This window comes from Cervus elaphus, chromosome 5 (genome assembly GCF_910594005.1).
Source record: "Cervus elaphus chromosome 5, mCerEla1.1, whole genome shotgun sequence".
Taxonomy (NCBI): Eukaryota; Metazoa; Chordata; class Mammalia; order Artiodactyla; family Cervidae; genus Cervus; species Cervus elaphus.
The window spans coordinates 123,332,849-123,353,072 of NC_057819.1; the positions used below are offsets into that span (position 1 = coordinate 123,332,849).

Below are 20,224 nucleotides of genomic sequence, written 5' to 3' on the forward strand. Positions count from 1 at the left end.
GGTGAGCAGGATGGGCAGGCATCCCAGGGGGTTGTCCTTAGGCCCCTGCAGGGTTGCGGAGGGACCAGTGGGGAAACAGTTTGTGCAGGGGGGACAGTGTTGGTGGCAGTGCCCCTGGGACAGAGAGACAGGGACGTAGGGGGCAGTATGTGGGTGGGAGTAGGTGAGCACATGTGTAAACGTGTGAGTGCATATGCGCCTACATATGCGTGAGTGTGAGGACATGGGGGCGTGTGTGTGAGTGTGTCCCCTCCCTGGTTCTCTGGGGAGGAGGCCCAGGCCCTTGGCTCTCCTCTGCCGCTGGTGGGTGAGACCCCTTGGGCTCTCTCTTAGGCTCTGGGTGATGTTGTAGCTCCTGACCCCGCTAGATGGCAGGAGCAGGGCTGATGCCTGCCATACTGACTGTCCAGCCACCTAAGCTAAGGGTCTGTGGTCCAGGGCTGGGAAAAGAGCCCTCCTGTGTGGGCAGCTACCGTGACCCATGTGACCCGTGGCTGTCGCGGGGTGGTGCCTCCCAGCTGCTTGTTCTCATGTCCGTGGATTTTGCTGGGTCTGGATCCCTCAATTCAGGTTGATTCTTAAGCCAGCAGAGTGGCTACAGCCACTTAGCCGCCGGACATCTGACTTCCCTTCCCTGGAGGAAGCAGTGCTCCCCACCTTCCAGCCCTCCGTCAGTGCTTGGAGTGCAAGACCATCTGTATTACCTGCTCACCCACCCCTTCCCCTCTGTCCTTGCAGCAGAGGCGTCCACACCTGTCTCTGTACGTTAGGTCATCCAGACTAGGCGGTGACGGGTTCTGGAAGTTTCTGGGGTGGGGGCAGGGGGCACAGCCTCCCCACCCAGGTGCCCCTTGGGCCCCTCTCACCTGCTGGGGATGGAGTCGGGGCAGCTGTGGAGGTGGGGGGGCTGCACCCCTGCTCAGAGCTGTATCCTGAGATGGGGTGGGTGAGCCTGGAGGGGTGTCTGTCAGCTGGGACTGGGGGCTGTCCATGACTGCCCCCGATGCAGTGCCAGCTCTTGGGGTGTGGGCCTCCTGCAGACGCACCTTCATCTGGGGAGGCCCTGGGGGAGGCAGGGATGCTGGGGCCCAGCGGCCAGTGTGTCTGAGCTGTCGGGTCTCTGAGTTCAGTCACCAGTGTCCTTTCGTTTCTCCACCTGCCCCCAGACATCTGGGGGAGGGAGGAGCAAGGACATAGATGGGCTGGGCCTGGGAACTGCCTCGGAGGCTCCACACAAGCGCAGTGACCTGCTTCCCTTCCTCTTCTGGGCAGAGGGCCGCCGCGTCCCCATCTGAGGATTCTGTTCCTCTAGGGAGGAACTTCCATGTCTGGGCCCTTGGCCAAACCTTTGCCAAGAAACTGCCCCATGGGCCCGCTGGCGCTGGATCCGCCTTCCGGATGGCTTGTGGGGTATGGACGCCCCTCCTGCTGGCCCCTGTCCCGGGAAGCCCTAGACTCTTGTTACTTGCCTCAGCTGGGGTCGGGAGGTGGGGGTACCAGGGCCAGTTGATTGGCTCCTGGCGGTCTGGGCAGGCCGAGCTCCTCCCCTCCCTCTGTCTGCTTGCCGCAGCCTCGTAACTCAGAGACGCCTGCCTGGTTGCACAGCTCCTTCCTGTACAAGATCCTGTTTGCATCACCGGGCTTGGGGGGCAGGGGCACCGGTGTCAGCATGTCCTCAGATGCCCAGCCTGGGCCCCCAGGCCTGCTGGTGACGCTGAGTGTGAGCCCCCATCGGCTGCACCTGCCCCAGGTGGGGAGGCTGGGGCGCTGGAAATACCGGGGTGCGTGGCCGTCTCGCCAAAGCCAGACTTACTGTCTGGGCTTGGTGGAAGGAGCTCTGGGGGGAGCAGTGAGTCATCTAGGGGCACACTGGGGGTGCCCACTCTTGGGGGCCATCAGGGTTGGCACACCCCTGACTTGGTCTCTACAGGTGTCAGACTGCTAATTAACTTTTTTTTTTTAATTGAGGTGAAATTCACGTGACATTCATATGTGCGCATTCTAAGTTGCTTTGTCCATGTCCGACTCTTTGTGATGCTATGGACTGTAACCCACCAGGCTCCCCTGTCCATGGGATTCTCCAGGCAAGAATACTGGAATGGGTTGCCATTTCCTTCTCCAGGGAGTCTTTCTGACCCAAGGATCGAACCCGCGTCTCTTAAGTCTCCTACACTGGCAGGTGGGTTCGTAACTAGCGCCACCTGGGAAGCCCTAAATTCATATGATGTGAAATGAACCACTTTGTAGGGTACGGTTCAGTGTTAGTACATTCACGGGGCTGTGCAGCTTCCGGCTCTATTTCCAGAGCCTTCCACCACCCCCAAAAAGAAGCCCTGTGCCACTCTAGTGCCCCCAGCCCCTGTCCACTGGACTTGCTTGTTCTGGACGCGCGGTGCCATGGAGGAGCTGTAGAAATCACCCACGGCTCCTCCGCCAGCCGTGCCGGGGCCCCTCTTTTCTCACATCCTCACCAACACTGGTTATTTTCCGCTTTAAAGATCATGGCCGTCCTAGTGGCTCAGATGGCTCACTTATTCTTCCAGCAGAGGCACTGGGCTAACTGGAAATGCTTCCTGAGTGTGTGTGTCTCAGGCTCCGGAGGATGTTGAGATAGCGCCAGGCCGAGGGTACAGCGAGGGTGAAGGAGCCGCAGGGGGATGGCCACCGAAGGGCAGCCGGGCAGGTAGAGGGCTCGGGGAGGACTTACGGGTGGTGCTTTTGGAAGATGGCTTCAGTCCTGGGTGAAGAATCGCCTGGAAGCCACAGAGCCCCGAGGAGTTTGGGCAGGGTTGGGCCGTGGGTTGGAACTCAGTGGCCTCAGCGGGGCTGGACTTGGGCAGTGGACAAGAGGGATCCAGAGGCGGCTGGGGTATCCCACTTGGGGAAGGGACGGGAGGGACCCGGGGAGCGGGTTTGCCTTGAGGTTGACGTGGATTCTATGCTGTGTTTGGTTTGAGATGCTCCAGGACACCCAAGGGAAGGGCCGGGGCCAGGTGGCCATTGGGGTCTGGGACCCCAGAGGAAACTGGGGACCAGGGTATGAGGTGGGGTTGGAGTTGGCCTTGATGGGGTCAGGGAAGGGGTGTAGGCCCAGCCTGGGCCCACCTGGGGAGGAGCAGGAGGGGGTCCAGCTAAGAGCAGCGAAGGGAGTGGCTGAGAAGGTAGAGGGTGTGGGGGCCATCCCAGGACCCAGAACACAGTCCAACCTGCTGTCCTCCTGCACTCTGGACTCGAGATGTGGCCACAAACAGAGACCTTTGAGTGGGTCCACTGACCTCAGGATGGCTGGAATCTCTGATCCTTTTCTTGGCTGATCAAGGGCACCTCCACCTTCCACCTCTGGGTCCCTGGGGAAACCTTGCTTGCCTCCAACCAGGGAGGCTCCCCCGAATGGGGGTTGAGTGTGGGAGTGGGGGGCAGAAAGGGACCTGTGGAGACCCAGGACCCTGGGACATCAGGACAAGGTCTGGGCTCTAGTCTGTGTATGGTGAGTCCGTGGGGGTCTTTAAAGGCGGGAGTGATGGGGATAGGTGTGGGTGATAATTAAACAAAATTATACACATCTGATTCTAGACGTAGTACATGCTTATTGTTGAAAATATGAAAACTGCAGACGAGAAGGTATTAACCACCCAGAATTCTATCACCCAAGACAACAATCACTGTTCACATTTTGAGTTATTTTCTTCCTTTTTTTTTTACATGGTTGTGATTGTTTATAAACAATTCTATGTCCTGCCTCTTGTTTCCAGCTTTACTGAAGTATAATAGAAACGGACTAAACTGCACATGTTTAAAGTGTGGGATTTGATGGATTTTGGTGCAGAGATATGTCAAAACTCATGAAATATATTTATTTGGGAGACCCCATGAAACCTTGACCCCATAGTCAAATAACAAGCATTTGCTTTGAGCCCAACTGTTTCCTTGTGTATCCTCCCCTTTAAAATATATATATATATATATTTATTTATTTAGGCTGCGTTGGGTCTTAGTTACGTCATGTGAGATCTTCTATTGCAGTTCCAGGGCTTAGTTGCTCCCCGGGCATGTGGGATCTTTGTTCCCTGACCAAGGATCAAACCCACCTCCCCTGCATTGCAAGGCAGATTCTTAACCCTGGACCACCAGGGAAGTTCCCTTCCTTTTTAAAAATTAGCACAAAGTCGTTATTTCCTTGTTTATTTAAAACATTTCCTTAAATTCACTCTCTATGGGTTCTTTTGCAGATGTACCATTGTGTTTTTATTGAATCCTTCTTTTATTGTGACTATTTAGGCTGTTTTTACTCTTATAAACACCACTGCAAGGAACATCTCTGTGAGACGTGATTCCTGCCTGCGTCATTAACGTGCTCCTTCCTTTGTTTTTATTCTGGATTTGTGTGCTATCTGGGCTGCTCTCTCATTTGAATTCCCAGACTGGGAATTACTTGGCCCGGGAGTTGGCAGGTCTCCCAGGGCCTTCTAGCATGTCTCCAAGTTGCTTTCTAAAGGCTGATCTGACTTATATCCACCAGGGCGTCTGGGTAGCTAGCTGATCCTGGTGTGCGGGCTTTGGCCAGACACCAACTTCTAAGAACTCCTGTGGTCGGGAAGCTGATATCCGGTGTGATTTTATTTCTTTCATTGTGGATGAGGCTGCACGTTTTCTTGTGGACTAGACAAACTGTATTTCCTTGCTTGTGGCCGACTGTGTATAGTTTGCTTGTGTATGTTTTGAGGTCATAAAGTATTTTTATATTTTGTTGATTGTGTTCCCCCCCAAAGTAGTAACATCAGTCTTTGACAAATTTTCCGTCAACCATTCTTCCTGGTTTGTTGCTTGCCTTTAATTTGGAGCGCTATGGGCTTCCCTGCTAGGATAGAATCCGCCAGCAATGCAGGAGACCCTGGTTCAATTCCTGGGTTGGGAAGATCTGCTAGAGAAGGGATAGGCTACCTCCCCCCCACCCCAGTATTCTTGGGCTTCCCTTGCGGTTCAGCTGATAAAGAATCCACCTGCAATGCAGGAGACATGGGTTTGATCCCTGGGTTGGGAAGATCCCCTGCAGAAGGGAAAGGCTACCCACTGTATTCTGGCCTGGAGAATTCCATGGGCTGTATAGTCCATGGGATCGCAAGGAGTCAGACATGACTGAGCCACTTTCACTTATGGAACATACATTTTTATGTGGCCAAACCCATTGATCTTTCATGATGCCTTCCATTGCTTTTAGCTTAAAAGTCCCTCTCCATGAAGAAGGCTGATATTTACTTACTTTTTCTCAGATGCTATAATTTGACTCACTGATGTCGATCTGAAGTTATTCTGGAGTGTGGTCTGAGATGAGACAGCTAATTTCCCTGGCCCGCTCTCAAGTCACGGGGCCAGGTGTTCTGTGTGGGTGAGGGTGGGAATCTCCCACCCAGGCCAGGCCTGGCTCTGGGCTGTGATTCTGTTCCTTACCTGTTGGCCCATCTCTGCTGCAGAACCATGTGATTTTAATGATTGTAGCTTTTAGGCATGTTAAAACCTAGAAAAGCAAGATCCCTCTCTCTGCACATTTTCTAGCTTCTCCCCCCATGTTTAGAGCTTCGTCTGTTACAAGGCCATGGATCTCGTTGATGGGTGCCTGGGAAGGGATGAGGGAGGTGGGGTGACCCAGGCCATGTGACAGTCCTCTCATGGACTCCACTCACCTGACTTTACCCCTACTCATTGGCAGTGCAAGTGACTTCTTTTTTTTTTTAAACTCCTATTTTTTTAAAAAATTTGTTTTCTAAAAGTTTGACTGTGCCACACAGCTTTGGAATCTTTGTTCCCTGGCCAAGGATTGGAACCCAGTTCCCCCCAGCAACAAACTGCCAAGTCCCCACCCCTGGACTGCCAGGGAATTCCCACAAGTTACTCCTTTTACCAGAAGCCTGGCCTGGCCCCTGATTCTGTCCGGAGCAGCACCCATATCTCACAGATGCTCTGTTCCCATCTTCCTGCCAGCCCCCCAGAACCCTCCCTGGAGACAGACTTAAGGCCAGGACCCGAGAACGCCAGCACTGAGGGTTGTTCACCAGAGGGGTACTGATGGCCATCTGCTCTGGGGAGCATCCCTCCTGTAGCATTTGCAGGGTCAGGCCCCCCAAAACAGAAGCCCCTTGATGAAGGGCCCTGAGACGTCCAGTGTGGGCCATGGGAGGATCTGCTTTCTGCTAGGTATCCCCCTAAGGGACTCCCAGTTTCTGGCCCTGCAGCCCCCACCCTAGGTTAAACCAGCCTCCGTCCTTCCTCCCCTTCCACGTGCATCCACTGAGGGCCAAGGGTGGGTGTGACTCGCGCCCAGTCCTGGACCCCAGACCCTACTCCTGCCCCTTACTTGCCTGCCCTCCCAGCAGGATTGGGCTGGTCCTGGAGAGGGCCTGTCGCATGGCAGGTGTTACTGTCATGTACTTGGGGGACAGGGCAGGGGCAGTATCCCAGAGGCAACACCTGCCAGGTTTTATGGGGGGGTGTGGGATGTCCAGGAGGCAAAGAGGGCCTGGGGACACAGGACCCTAGTCCTGGGGGGTCTCCGGGCCTACCTGTCTCCCCTGGGTTCCCTACCCCAGTTGTGGGCCCTTGAGTTGATCTGGAGGGCAGGAGGGGGGAATCCTCAAACGAATGTGTTGAACTTGAAAACAGCAGGAAAAGCAGAAAGGGAGATGGGGAGGGAAGGGAGAGGTGGAGGCCCGTTGGTGGACCCAGGGTCCCTGCTCTGGGAGATGTGCCTGGCTGCAGCTGCACTGGGGGACTGTCACCCTGAAACAGGCTGTAGTCAGACCCCTATGTGTGCCTGGCTGAGTGGTGGTGGGGCAGGGCCAGAGAGAAGGGTAGTTCTGGGGGGGAAGCTGGGTGGTGGGAGTGAGATCAGACCTAGGAGGCCTTGGTGGGGTCCTCCCTGAGAACCCGTTTGCTCATCATAAACTGGAAAGTGGCCCTTCCTGGCAGGGAAGGCATCCCTGGGAGACTGTTGGGACACCCAGTAAGCGTGAGTCCCTATTCCTAAATGTGGCCGTGCAGTTTTACAGAACATGGTACTTCCTTGGAAATGGCTGGGCGGTGCCCGGTAGTGCTCAGACCCCCAGCTGCCGGCGAGGAGGGCAGGGTCCCATCTGAGCCGCAGAGACCGATGGAGGCCATGGGCCTGCTGGGTCTGCAGGGAGTTTGGTGTCTGGCCCTTTTGCAGTAGATGGAATTATTATTTTTAGAAAGGATAATGAAACAGGGTTCACGGCCATCAATCATCCAACCAGGAGGGCAAGGCTGAGGCAGGATCTCAGACCAAGGGGTGGCCAGGGACATGGGGCAGTTCAGGTCTGCTTGCTGCTCTGGCTCAGATGCTGGGTGTGTTTGTGGGTGTTGTGGGGGGCTGGTGGGTGTCAGAGGTGAGCTGGTGAGCATTTGCCAACCCCCCAGGGTGTGAATGCTCCCTGCCTACTATCCTAGGCAGGAAGATGGGACAGGCGCCTCGTGGCTCCACATGCACCACCTTTGTTGTGATTGTTAACGGGCATTTGTATTGCAGGATGACGGCTTTTACAACCTGTATTTCACGTGAGGGAGCTGGACTCTCACTCCCTTCCCACATGAATTTATCTGATTAAATCGAGCCTAAGCACAACAAAAAAGGAGTTGCTCTTGCTACTAGAAACATGGCCCCTGCTGGTGGGGAGGTGGGCTGGCAGCTGCACTCAGGGAGCCCTTCCCCGAGAGACCCCCGCCCCCTGTGAGGTTTCCTTCCAGAATCCCCGCCCAGCACCTGCCTCTTCCAGCACTACAGGCTGCCGTGGCCCCTCCAGGGGTTTGGGCCCAGGGTTTGCCCTGTGCTCTCAGCCACCCACAAGCACTGCTTCTCCCTGTGATGTCACCGCCCTGTTCCCAGTCTCCTGGCCCCCTGCTCCCAGTTCCGCCCACAGAGTGGGCAGGGGTCCCGGCTGGGGGCCCTAGGCTCCTGTCTGTAGCTTCCTCACCCTGGCTTCTTTGTTTGGTGCAGACAGGCAGGCTGTGTGCCTGCCCAGTGACCTTAGCTGCAAGTGCCCTGGAGGGGAAAGGGACTGCTTCATGCGAGTGAGCCCTGCAGCGGTGGAAGGGTGCGTGCAGACACCCACGGTTGCTTGGCAGGAACCTAGTGCGTGGGGCTGACTCGCCACCCAGCCCCCTCCCGGTGAAGGGCTTCTCTGGCCACCTGTCCCTGCTTAAAGCAGCTCAGATTGAGGCCACCTGCCCCTGCCCAGGGTGGCTCAGATGAAGGAAGCTTGCAGAGCAGCTCTGGTGTCATGGGCCACTGGGGATTGAGGAGGAGGCTCCAGGGACTGAGTGGGGCATGTGGGGAGTGAGTGGACCCGGGAGACCCTGGAAGGCAGGGTCCAGGGTTCAGGAGGCAGGCATGAGCCAGAGCAGTGAGAGCCTCACCCGGGTCCATGGGGGCCACACCCCGTGAGTGTCCTGTCCCTGCCTTGGTGGCGCCAAGGCTTGGATACAGCCAGGAGGAGGTCTGCATAGCCCCAGGGCAGACCTGGACAGTGAAATGGACCCTAACAGAGAACTTTCCAGCACTCAGCCCTCCTGCTGTCCTGCCAGCCTTGCCATGTGTGTGCTGAGCGAGCCCTCCCCCATCCCAGCTGGACGGAGATTGGGGAAGTGGGGCCTGAAGGGACTCTGGGATCCGGGTGCCCGTGGGGGCTACGTTCCCTGCCTGGAGGTGGGCAGGTGCAGGGTGGGGGGCTCACTGAATGGGGTATGACCAAGGCCTCAGGCTGCAGGGCCACCCCCGACCACTCCCAGGTGATCTCAGTGGTTTGAACTTCACCTGGGTCTGCAGGTTTGTTTTTTAATTTAATTTAAAAAATGTTTGGCCGCACTGGGTCTTCGTTGCTGTTTGCGGGCTTTCTCTAGTTGCGATGAGTGGAGGCTACGCTTCATTGCAGTGCCCGGGCTTCTTATTGCACTGGCTTCTCTTGTTTCAGAGCACGGGCTCTAGGCACGCGGACTTCAGTAGCTGCGACACGTGGACTCGAGTGTGGGCTCGGTAGTGCTGGCGCACGGGCTCATTTGCTCTGTGGCGTGAGGGATCAAATCCACATCCCCAGCACTGGCAGGCCGATTCTCAACCATTGGGTCCCCAGGAAGGTCCCATCTGCGGGTTATTTTTATAATCTTGGTGGGCCCTCTGGGCAGGAGTGTGCCCTCTGCTCAGCCAGCATTGTGCCTTTCAGCCCATCCTTCCACCCCTTGCCCAGGGCTGGACTGAAGAGGCAGAGGGCAGGGGGCACTCTACTGCACGCTCAGGGTGGGGTGGCTCCATTTCCAGACGAGGAAGCTGAGGCTCAGGGCCCCACAGCTGGTGAGGGGCAGCCCAGGGAAACCCTGTTGCGCCGACCGCTGTCCTGCCTGTCCCTCCCAGCCTGGTTCGGAGCTGCCCCAGCCCAGCCTAGGGAGGGTGAGCAAGCGGCCTCTTCGCACCACAACCCGGAGCCCCCTGATACTGGTACAAGGTCATGAGGGTGTGCAGGCATGCCAGGTGACCATCTGTGGTGGGGAGGACCATAGGGCCGGGTCCCACAGTGCCGAGTGCCCCAGAAGGTAAGGGAGGCTTCTTAGGGGGCTGGTTTTCCCCTGCCTAGCAGGCCCCCTGTCACCCCTGGCCCCGGCCGCCCCTTTCCTGGAGCTGCACTGGGTACCCCAGCCTGTGGCCCCTGACCTTGAGCTGCCTGGGAGCTGCTGCCCCCACCAGCGCCCTCTGAGGTGGTGCCTGTTCACACACGGCCACTGTGTCTGTGGGGCTGGACCACAGCTGTGGGCGCCAGGAGGCTCTGGCCTTCCCTTCTGCTTTGGGAGTAGGGTTTAGGGTCAGGGATGGGACCGCTGGTGACGGTGCTGCAGACGTGGGTCCTGTGATGGTGAACAGAAACACCCATAGAGGCCTGGGGAAACCCCGAATGGGGCCCAGGCACAGCCAGCCAGCGGGGCAGCATCTTAGGGAACTCCTGTCACAAGGGATGTTAGCTGCGGCCGTGTGCCAGGATGCTGGTGGGTCCCAGATACAGCAGCCCCAAGCTTGGACCCTTGAGTGGCATGCACCCTGCTATGTCAGCCAATCCCCCCCACCACCAAGCAGGGCTTTTGTTTCCCACATCCAGGGGTCTATCATGGCCACCTGGAGGGAGCCTGGCGCCTGACAGCCTTGCAGCCCCCAGCCCCAGTCCTGGAGCCCCTCATGGTCACAGAAGGGAGCTGGCGGGGTGACGTGTGTGCTGGGCTTCACACCCACGTCCAGGGCCTGGCATTCCAATCCTTGCTCACCTGCCCCGCATCTTCAGGAAGGCTCTCCCCGCTGAACCCTTGGACATAAAACGGCCAGAGAGTGCCACCTGGTGGGCAGCAAGGACCCCACCAGTTGGTGCTTCCCTGCCAAGGGTCCCGTGTGCCCCTGGCCACGGCTCAGATGGGCTCTGCGGGAACCAGGACCAAGCCGGCCTGCCCTCCCGCTGCCCGTGGAGTCGTCCCCCAGGCCAAGGCAGGGCGGCAGGCATCTGGCCTTGGGGTCTGGTTGGAAGTGGGCCTTCTGTGCTGGGCTCGAGTGGGGTTAATAGTCATAGTAGGGTGAGAGGCCACAGTAGGGCAAAGGGCTCAGGGTCTGGGAGCAAAGCTGTGGCTGGACACTCGCTGCTGCAGAGCTGGACAACCTGAGGTTTGTTTAAATGGGTTTTTACTTCTTGAAACAAACAACAAAGCCATTTGCCACCTTTGTCTTCCTGGGCCCCTGCGGTGTCGTGCTGGTGATGACATGATCATTCTGCTGTGTGAGGGGCCTGGCCGTGGGGGGATGGTCGCGGGGTCATGCTGGAAGTCTCCCTCAGGGGACGGAGCAAGGAAGAATGCGTGTGCAGGTGCACAAGCACAGACACACATCCATACCCACCCGTGCGCCGTAGGTGTGCCGGGTGCTCATGACCCCGGACACCGCCACCCGCAGCGGCACCTCGGGCCCTTCTTGCTCCCCGTCCTGTACTGGCTGCAGGGTGTTGCTCATTTGCTCCGCAGAACTGAATCCCCTCCTACAGCTGCTCTGCCCCCTCCCCGTGGCCCCACTGCGCCAGCTTCAGACCTGACGGACTGCGGTGCCCTTTGTGGTCCTGGCCCCCTTCCCTTTCCACTGTCAGTCAGCACAGCTTTTGGTATTTCTAGTCCTGGGTGTCCCCCTGGCCCTTGACACAGCGTCCTGGCAGTCACCCCTCTCGCTGAGGTTGTCACAAGAATGAAATGAGGTGCTGACCCCTCTTGCCCTCTGGGAAGAGGTGGAGCATAAGTAAGACCCCACACGGGTCTCCCTGGCTGTTAGTGGGTGCCCATCCTGAGGGTACCTGTGAGGCCTTCCCTGTAGGCGTCTTTAGCGGATGGTGGAGGGGCAGTGAGCTGGAGTCAGGAGTGGGCCCACCCAGGCCCTCAAGGACCATTTCTGTCGGCGTTTGGATGGGTCCATAATTTCTTCAAGCCTCAGTTTTCTTACCTCTAAAGTGGGCATGATGATACTTCCTGAGCAGACTTACTGAGGGGACTGGAAGAAAGGGTGTGTGTGTGTGTGTGCATATGTGTGCACACATAGTACACATGCTGTACTGTAGTGTGTTCATGCTGTAGTGAACAACAGACCTTCATCTGTTTCACGAGTTCATGGCCAGCAGGGCCTGGGCTGTAGGCACCTGCCTGTGGGCGCAGAGAAGGGCTCTGGAAGCCAGAGCCGGAGGTGCTGAGGGCGTTGGCGGCTCTGTCATGGGGGTGGCCGGGGCGCAGGACTTGAGTGAGTGAAGCCTCCGTGTGGGCAGGGGTTGAGTGGCTCCCCCGTGTGGCCTTGGAGTCTGGGGGGTGACCCTGGAGGGGACAGGTCTGCCTGCTGCCCAGGGGCTGTTGGAACCCTCCTTCTCCCCCCAGGATCATCCCCTCACCACGGAGGGCAGGGCATGGGCTCCCTGGGGACCAAGAGCAGTCTCCTAGCTTCCACGGGCCTCATGACCTCATGTGCAAAGTGGCTCTGAGGGTCACACTCCTGTCACCTGCTGCAGTCTCGGGGGCAGGGTTTTGACTGTTCCAGCGTTGGTGGGGCTCCAGAAACTGGCTTGTTTTATAGATTTGAAAATTCCAGTCCGCAGCCTCTCAGAGCCACTCCTGGCTCTGCCCGTCTGTTTGGTCTCCCCATCCCCGCAGGTCCACTTTCAGGGACGTGGGCATTGGGTGGTGGGGAGGCCCACCTGCCACCCTCCTTCTGCTGCTGAGTCTGGAATATCATGCTGAATAACCCCTACCCTCAGCCCAGTTCTGTGACCAGGGCCTGCAGAGGGATTGGGGGGACCCACAGGAGGGCTGCACCCCAGGACTAGCACCATCAAGGAGACTGAGGCTGGAGGCTAAGGCTGGCCACCTAAGGTTGCCGGGTGCCTGCTGCCTCCTTCCAGGCCCCGGGACCAGCCAGGCTAGGGAGGCGCAGGGGTGCGTGTGCTGGTGGAGGTGGCGGGAGGGGAGCCTGCTTAGTGCCCATGGGTCACCATGGCAACGGCACATCCTTGGGGGCTTTTGCGGTTTCCTGCGGCAGCCAGTGCTGCTTGGTACCCTGCAAGTACAGGCTATTTGGGTGGGAAAGCCCAGTCCGGGGATGGGGGGCCTTACACAGTGGGTGGGGGTTGTGTTTGCATGTGTGCCCATGCACGTATGCACGTAAGCATGCATGCACACCTGAAACCTGGCCTGTGGAGGCCCCTGTGAAGGTATCATGCTCACATGACTGGGGGACACAGCCCACATTCCGAGGTCTTTTCCAGGGGCAGGCTGAGCTGGTTTCCCTTGCCGTGGTGACCCTTCCTACCTGGTCCCCCCAGCCCTGCCTCTCTTCCCTGTGTGTGGATATCCAGAATGAGCTCGGAGGCTTGAGCAGGGGTCCAGGCCGCACTTGCCATTGTTCCAGCCTCTTGGGCTCACACTGCCTCCATGAAGCCCTCCCAGATATCCCATTAGCTGGCAGCGCAGAAGGCCCGGGAACAGAGGCACATCAGTCAGAGGTCAGCTGTGACACCTCGGGCAGTCTCCTCACCCTCACTGAGCCTCTGTTTCTTCCTGTTCAGTGGAGACAGGCATGGCAGCCACCTCGGTACCCATTAGGACCCGGTGGGGTGCTGCTGAGACCTGCTGTGACCTGAGGGACCAGTGATGGCAGGTGTGCTGGGTGGGGTGATGTGGCCCTGAGGGATCAGCTATAACGAACTGAGAGGTTGGGGTGCTTAGTGGGCAGAGGAGCTGGGGGCAGGCAGGAAACCTCAGGGGCTGAATGGTACATGGGCAGACAGAGACACTCTTTGGGGAAGGGGCGTGTTGGAGTTGGAGTGGAGGGACAGGGGGGCAGCCCAGGGGTCGGGCTGCCAGCCCAGAGTTTAGGGGACACCTGGCTGGCCCCCCCACAACGTCCTGACCACGACGTCCTGTGGGCACCAGATGATCTGGGCTTCCCCAGAGCTCTGGTTCAGTGGGGGCGTGAGGGCAGCTTGGGACCCCCAGCTTGGGGGCCATGCTTGTGTGTTGGGGGATCATGTCGTGCTGTCCTGGGCACCGTAGTTTCCCCCGTCTGGTGAGGGTGGGCCATGAGGGACTCACATGGACCAGGTGTTGCAGAAGACAGGATTTCACTGCCCTCTGGACAACACTAGGGGGCCCTCGGTGGGCAGTCAGTAAGAAGGTGACTTGGAAACTTTAGGCTACATGGAAGAACTCTATTGTCTGTCATTCTTGGGGAAAGTGACGTCCCCGTCCTCGGAGATCAGACAGGTCTTGGGTCTCCGGGCCCGGAGCCTGGCATGTGGCCAGCAGCCAGGTCTTCAATCTCTCCCACTTAGTGGAGCCTGGGTCCCCCTCCTACATCCCCAAGGTCTCACGGCCTCTACCAGTGCCACCCCAGAGCTAAGGCAATGTGACAGCCCCGGGGGCCCGCTCCAGAGGGGCTGGTGTGGGAGGGGGTTCCTGCAGCCCTGAGAGCCTGAGCTCCCTGGGGGTTGTCCATGAACCCCCAGAAATGGGAGTTCTGCCAGCCCTGTGTCCCCTGGCGAGGCCAGTGTGGTGCCCAGGGGCCGGCCGCAGATGGCATGCTTGGGCTGCTGTGGCTGCCCCCAGGGTCCACCTGCCCTGGGCCTGGCGGCTGTGCTCCGAGTGCCAGGTCTTGGAGCAACAGTGAGGGTGCTGAGGCTCAGACCACAGCAAGTTGGGGGGAGTGCAGAGCCAGGGATGGGGTCCAGCTGGCCCCTGCGTGCACCTGGGACAGGGACGCAGCGCTGCTTGTCACCGCTCTCTCCCTCGGCAGACGGCGCCCCGCTCAGCGAGTTCTCCTGGTCGTCCTCCCTGTCCGTGGTGGCCGTGTCCTTCTCCGGGCTCTTCACCGTCATCGCCCTCATGCTGGCCTGCCTGTGCTGTAAGAAGGGCGGCATCGGGTTCAAGGTGAGGGCTGGGGGTGGGGGGCCGAGGACGGGATCCCCAGGGCCGGCCCTCTGGCATCCACTCGGCACTGGCCTGCCTTCCCTCCTGGGGCCGCCTGGGGATCATGGAGACCCAGGCCTGGGACCCCATAAGCCCCTCTTCTGGGGGTGGCTGACAGAGGTGTAGGGGCTGTCAGGGACCCCTCCCACTGCCTCCCCCAGTTTGAGTCCCCTCCATGGGGGCAGGGGCTCATTACCATCACCTCCCAGCTCAGGGCCAGGTCTCTGTGAGCTCTGCCTCCAGGGACAGTGAGGAGGGGCCTTGGTGGGGGGCAGGGGCTCTGTGCTCAGCAATTCCTTGAACCTCTGCTCATTCAAATCAGCAAAGGAAGACCAGAGTTGCCCAGACACACTTGCTGTCCTGCCAAGCAGCTCTCTGGCTGGGGTCACCTTACCCTGGGGTTTTCTGCCCCGTGAGGAAAGGACTGTGTACTGTGTAGGAATCATGGAGCAGGGACAGCAGGAGTCATCATTGCTGTTTCTGGAACATCGGCTGGACGCTGGACTGCTTTCCCTCAGGCCACCCTAGTGGGGCTAAGATCCTGGGCTGGGTCCCAGGGCCGAGGTGCCCCTCCTAAGGAGGATAGCCGAGGGGCATCCCCTGGGGTGCTGTTCCCCAATCCTACAAGTACCCTCAGCTGCCCCCATGTTCAGCTTCTGGTCCTCTGAGCGTGCAGGACCAGGAGAAAAAGCTGGGAACTGTGGAGCACATCTAGGGCCCCTGCCCCCAGCCCCGTGGGCCGAGTTCTGCAGACTTTGCTGCCTGTGGTCATTCTCCCGCCCCCTCAGCTGCCCCACCCTGGGCTGGAGGTCAGATTCCTGGGCTGGCAAGGTCGGGGGGAGGGCTGTCCTGTGGCCCGGCATAGCACCACCCCCCACCACCGTTCCCATTCTAAGTGACCACACTGCAGCCATGCCACCCTCCTTTTAGAAGACAGCGCCCTCCCCACATATGTCTCATCACTTGGGGGCCAGGAGAGCTGAGTCCTCCCAGTGCTTGCCTTTTTCCAAGGTGTCTCTGCCACACTTCATGGCCGGGTCATCCTCCCAGAGCCCTCTGAGGAGTGGGCCGGGGAAGAGCAGGGCCTGGGCAGCAAGGCCACGGCCCCAGGAACCTTGGGTCCACACCCAAGCCCCTGCACTGTCTCCCTGACCTGCAGGCACAGTGGGCTGGGCCAGGCGATGCTGGCATTTTCCTGGAGGATCCTGGCGCCAGGCGAGGCGGTGGCGGCGGGGAGGGCTGGGCTGGGGGCGGGGGCCCGGGTCGGGTTGTATAAGTCAGCCCCTCCTCAGGGTGCTGAGAGAACAAGGCCCCAAACAAGGGCCAGCGCAGCCCCCTCCTACCCGTGCCCTCCTCACCTCCTGGGGACATGGTGCCCAGAACATTCCAGCACCAGCGCGCCTCCGTGGGAGGGCCAGCCTGTGCAGCGGGCCCCTGCCTGGGCTCCCCCACCTGGAGCTGCACTGGGGGAAGGGGCTGGGCCACGATGCTCACACTGTCCTACCTGATCGCCCGCTGTGCTGGCTCCATCTGGCGGGCCTCCAGGTGGCAGCGTCAGGTAACCAGCTGGGGCTGCGGCCAGGCCCCTGGGGGTGGGGGTGGGCATCTGTGCCCTCTTCAGAGTCACGTCTGGGATTACAGGGCGAGGAGAGTGGTTCTGACGGCCCCAGAGTGGTCGCCTGGGGAGGGGGAATCCCTTGTAGACCCGCCCTGAGAGGCTCCATCGTCTCAGGGTGCAGTCCAGGACAGGCCCGAAGGGACACCCCAGAGGGCTCCTAGCCTCCTCCTTGCAGCTGAGGAAATCGAGGCCCAGAGAAAGCAGGGTCCTTGGGTCTCAGCACTGGGGGAGGAACCCAGGCCTCCTGGGTCCCAGGCCGGCTGCCTGTCCACAGGGGCAGCCCCACTGCAGCTCCGTGGAAGTCCTGTGACCCTCGGCTTCTGTTTCCCACCTGGCGGTGGTCAGTCCGGGTCAGACAGGCCTGTGGTGCTGGAACTGGGGTTCCGCTTATGGCCTGGGGCTCCTGGGGGACTTGGCCATGGCTCAGGAATGTGAGGGGGGCTTCCTCAGACAGAGGCAGGTGGGAGGTTGTAAAGTTCAACATAGCAGCCAGTCCCAGGAGAGACCCAGCCTGGCGCCCAGGGCCAGGCTCTTAAGGAGCCTGGGGAGAGGATGGATGCTGGCCCGCCTGGGTCAGGTCCCAGGGCCCTGCAGGCAGACAACCGTGGCAGGTGGCAGCGCCTGCCGGGGGGCGGAACTGGTTGGGGAGGTGGGCTGTCAGGAATGCTTCTTGTCCCGGAGGGGTGGGGGCACTTAGTTGCTTGTTCACTGGGGCAGGGTTGTGGGGTGTGATGGAGACCCCGTCCTGGATCTCCAGCCGTGACCCTGAAGCGACTGACCATGGGTGCCCCGCCCAGGGCAAAGGCTGCAGGGAAGTGGGGTGCTGAGACGAGTGGGGGGCTGACCCTGGATGGGCTGGGGCAGCTGGCCTCCAGACGCACCCCACCCTACTCCCTGCCACCAAGGGGCCGGTGCTGCCCGCCTCGACCTGAGCCTGGTAGGCCTGGTGTGGACGGGCTGAGGCCGGGGGAGGCACGGCTGCCCTGGGGCTCATGGGCCCCTCCCTTGAGGCTCTGCCTGTCGGGGACAAACCCCCACCTACCTCCCAACCAACACAGAACAAACCCTGCCCTCCTGGGGCAGCTGGTGTCCCTGGGGGAGGGGGCGGCAGGGAGTGGGGTCTGTTCTCTGCTCCGAGGAGAGGAGGTGGGTGGAGGAGGCAGCTGGCAGGGGTGCTGGTGGGAGCTGGGCCCTGGGAAGAAAGGGGCCTTTCAGAGCTGGCCTGCACCCCTTGTTCCCTCCCCGCCCTGCCCCCGACCCTCCCCGTTCTGGGGAGCCCTGGAGCTCACCGCGTGTGCACTGCTTGGCCCAGGAGTTTGAGAATGCCGAGGGGGAAGAGTACGCAGCCGACTTCTCGGCACAGGGCTCCCCGGCCGCAGCGGCTCAGAACGGGCCTGACGTGTACGTCCTGCCGCTCACCGAGGTCTCCCTGCCCATGGCCAAGCAGCCCGGGCGCTCAGGTGAGTGACGCCCCCCCGCCCCGTGGGCCCAGGTGGGAGGTTCGGGGGAGGCACGGGCTTGGTGTGTATCCCCTTCTGCTGGGACCTGGGGCGCTGTGAGCAGGCTTGGGCCAGCTGGGGCTGCTGGGCGAAGGGGCAGGGGTTGCTCCGTCTGGTCCTGGGAGGGGCACTGGTGTGCTGGGAGGAGGGGCTTCTCTGTGGTCCCTAGGACGAGGGCTCTGGGGGCAGGGCCCACCCCTTGCGGGGAGGGGCTCTTCGGGGAGGAGCCTTTTGCTCAGGACCCTGGGAGGGGGCAGGAGAGGCCTGGGTGGGCGTGTGCAGGTGCAGGCGGGGCCTCTCTGTTGGCTTCCTTGCCGTTTCTCCCACTCGCCCCATCCTGTGGTCCCCCACCAGGATGGCCACCAACATGGCAGATGCAGGGCCCAAACCACAGAGGTTAAAGGTCCGTAGCCAAGCTGGGCTTTGCACCTGCCTTTGCCTGGAGGAGGAAATGGCAACCCACTCCAGTCCTCTTGCCTGGAAAATCCCATGGACCGAGGATCCTGGTAGGCCACAGTCCATGGGGTCGCAAAGAGTCAGACATGACTGAGCGACTTCACTTTACTTCACTTGCCTGATCCAGTGCTCTGAGAACTCCCAGTTGTGTCTGGAGGCTGGTGGGGTGTCTCCAGCCCCAGGAACCCTTTCCAAGAGCTTCACGGCCAGGCCTGGGCCTGCCCCCAGCTCCTCCAGGCGCACTGAGTGGGGTGTCAGGTGCGGGGGGGGCGCTCTGTTGGCACCAGGGCCTGTGATACTCGGCCTGTCCCACTGGCTTGTGTTCTGGGCCCTACTGGGTCGTGCCCACAGTGCTGCCCACCCTGGAGCCCAGCCTTCATCCTGGGCTGGGGGCTTCCAAGATACAGGGCTGGGCCCTGCCCCCAGGCCCCATGACTATCGCTCCCCACTCCCAACAGTGTCTCCTGGAGGAGAACTCACCAGGTAGGCAGGAATTTCAGGGCCCACAGGAGCACCCTATAAAATCTTGAAGGAGGGGTAGCTGCTATAGGAGGCCCTCCAACCTTCCTGGGTGACCATGGGAGTCTCCGCCTGTGCTGACACCGGGAGCCGGTATGGAGCAAGGGGTCCCCTCAGGGGACACTGCACCCCTGGCCGGAGCCTGACAACTGCCCCTGGCAGTATGTGTGCCTGGGACCCTGAGGAATCTTTGAGACCCAGCTTCTTCCATCCCTTAGGGGACTGTCTCTGGGGATGAGGGGGACAGAGACCCAGGGGAGGGCAGTGATCACATTTTCCATTTTACAGCTCTGCTCTGCTCTCTGTTGGGTACCCTGCTTCTGGGGAGGGAGAGAGATTTGGGTGAAGCTGGGAGAGCAGCCCCCCTGAAGGTTAAGGATTTAAAACCTGGGCAGCAAGGGCCACCCCTCTACACTGCAGGGGAAGATGGCCCAGCCAGGCCCAGTCTTCAGGCTCCCCAGCCTGGCTCCGTGGGCACTGCCCCTTGGGTGCAGGCCCCAAGACCCCTGGCCCAGCCTGCCTTGCCCCCTGCAGCTGCCAGGAGAGAGAGATTTTCCACTGGCTGGCACTTGGCATGCTCTCCTCCATCACTGCCCCAGGGTCCACTGTCAGGGCTGCTGAGCCTGCCTGGGGAGACCCCAGGCTGGAGATGGAGGGGCAGCAGGCTGGGGCCCAGGTGGAGGAGCCCTGGGACTCAGGGCCCAGTGGGACCCCTTGCCCCCAATTCTGCTCAGCATTGAGGTCAGCACTGCCTGGGGTCTGCAGTCCCCGGGAACAGCCCCTCACCCTCGGAGTCTACTGGCTGGCCAGCTCAGCCTGCCTCCTGGGCCCTCTGGGCAGCTAGCGTGGGAGCAGAATTCGGGGAATCCCTTGGGGCACAGGCGGCGTGTGGGTGGGCTCAGCAGCTCTGGCCCTTCCTCTGGGGCCTTCACTGACCCTTCTTCCCTGCTGACCTCACCCGGCCCAGCCCGCAGGAGAATGGGCCCAGTGTGTTCCGTACAGGGCTGTGCCAAGCAGCCCCCAACAAAAGAGCCTTTGGGGTGCCTGGCGCTGGAATGCCAGCCTGTGGCAGGGGTGAGGGGACGGGCCACTCCACTGCCCTCCTCCCCAAGGCCTCCGCCCCAGCCACACTGCCTGCCTGGCCTTGCCTATGCGCTGGTCCCGGCTCCAGGGCCCGCTGTCTGCAGTCTGGCTTGTCCCTGTAGCCAGGGGCACAGCCTTCCCAGACCCACTTAGAAACATGCCCAGGTGTAGCTTTCAGGTCCACAACTCCCCTGGGCAGCAGGCACCCTGCTCCTGATGGCAGCCCCCATCAGGAGGGGGCAGGGGGCTCTGGGCAGCTTCCCAGAACAGGCCAGGCAGGCAGCCCCTTTGGAGGAAAGGCGAGAGAAGGTGGGGTGGTGATGGAGGCCGAGCTGGCATCCCTGAGCCTCCTGCCCTATTACAGTACAGCTGCTCAAGTCCACAGACCTGGGCCGGCACAGCCTTCTGTACCTGGAGGAGATCGGCCACGGCTGGTTTGGGAAGGTGAGTTGCTGTCCCTGGGGTCAGTGGGGGCAGAGGCTGGCAGCATGGTCCCTTTTGCCTGGCAGGTGGAGCAGGC

General features: G+C 60.4%; 1 protein-coding gene across 4 annotated transcripts in view; it reads left to right on the plus strand.

Annotated features, from left to right (window-relative positions):
• AATK (apoptosis associated tyrosine kinase) overlaps positions 1 to 20,224 on the plus strand; it is a 39,697-nt gene that overhangs the window by 8,727 nt on the left and 10,746 nt on the right. For 2 of the 4 annotated variants that reach the window (XM_043905256.1, XM_043905258.1), the window contains exons 2-4: positions 14,357 to 14,490; positions 17,460 to 17,607; positions 20,069 to 20,148. In XM_043905256.1, coding sequence (XP_043761191.1) covers positions 14,357 to 14,490; positions 17,460 to 17,607; positions 20,069 to 20,148 — 362 coding nt within the window. Of the gene's footprint in view, positions 1 to 14,356; positions 14,491 to 15,817; positions 16,088 to 17,459; positions 17,608 to 20,068; positions 20,149 to 20,224 lie in introns of those variants that run through there. The other 2 variants (XM_043905259.1, XM_043905257.1) reach the window with 2 other exon arrangements.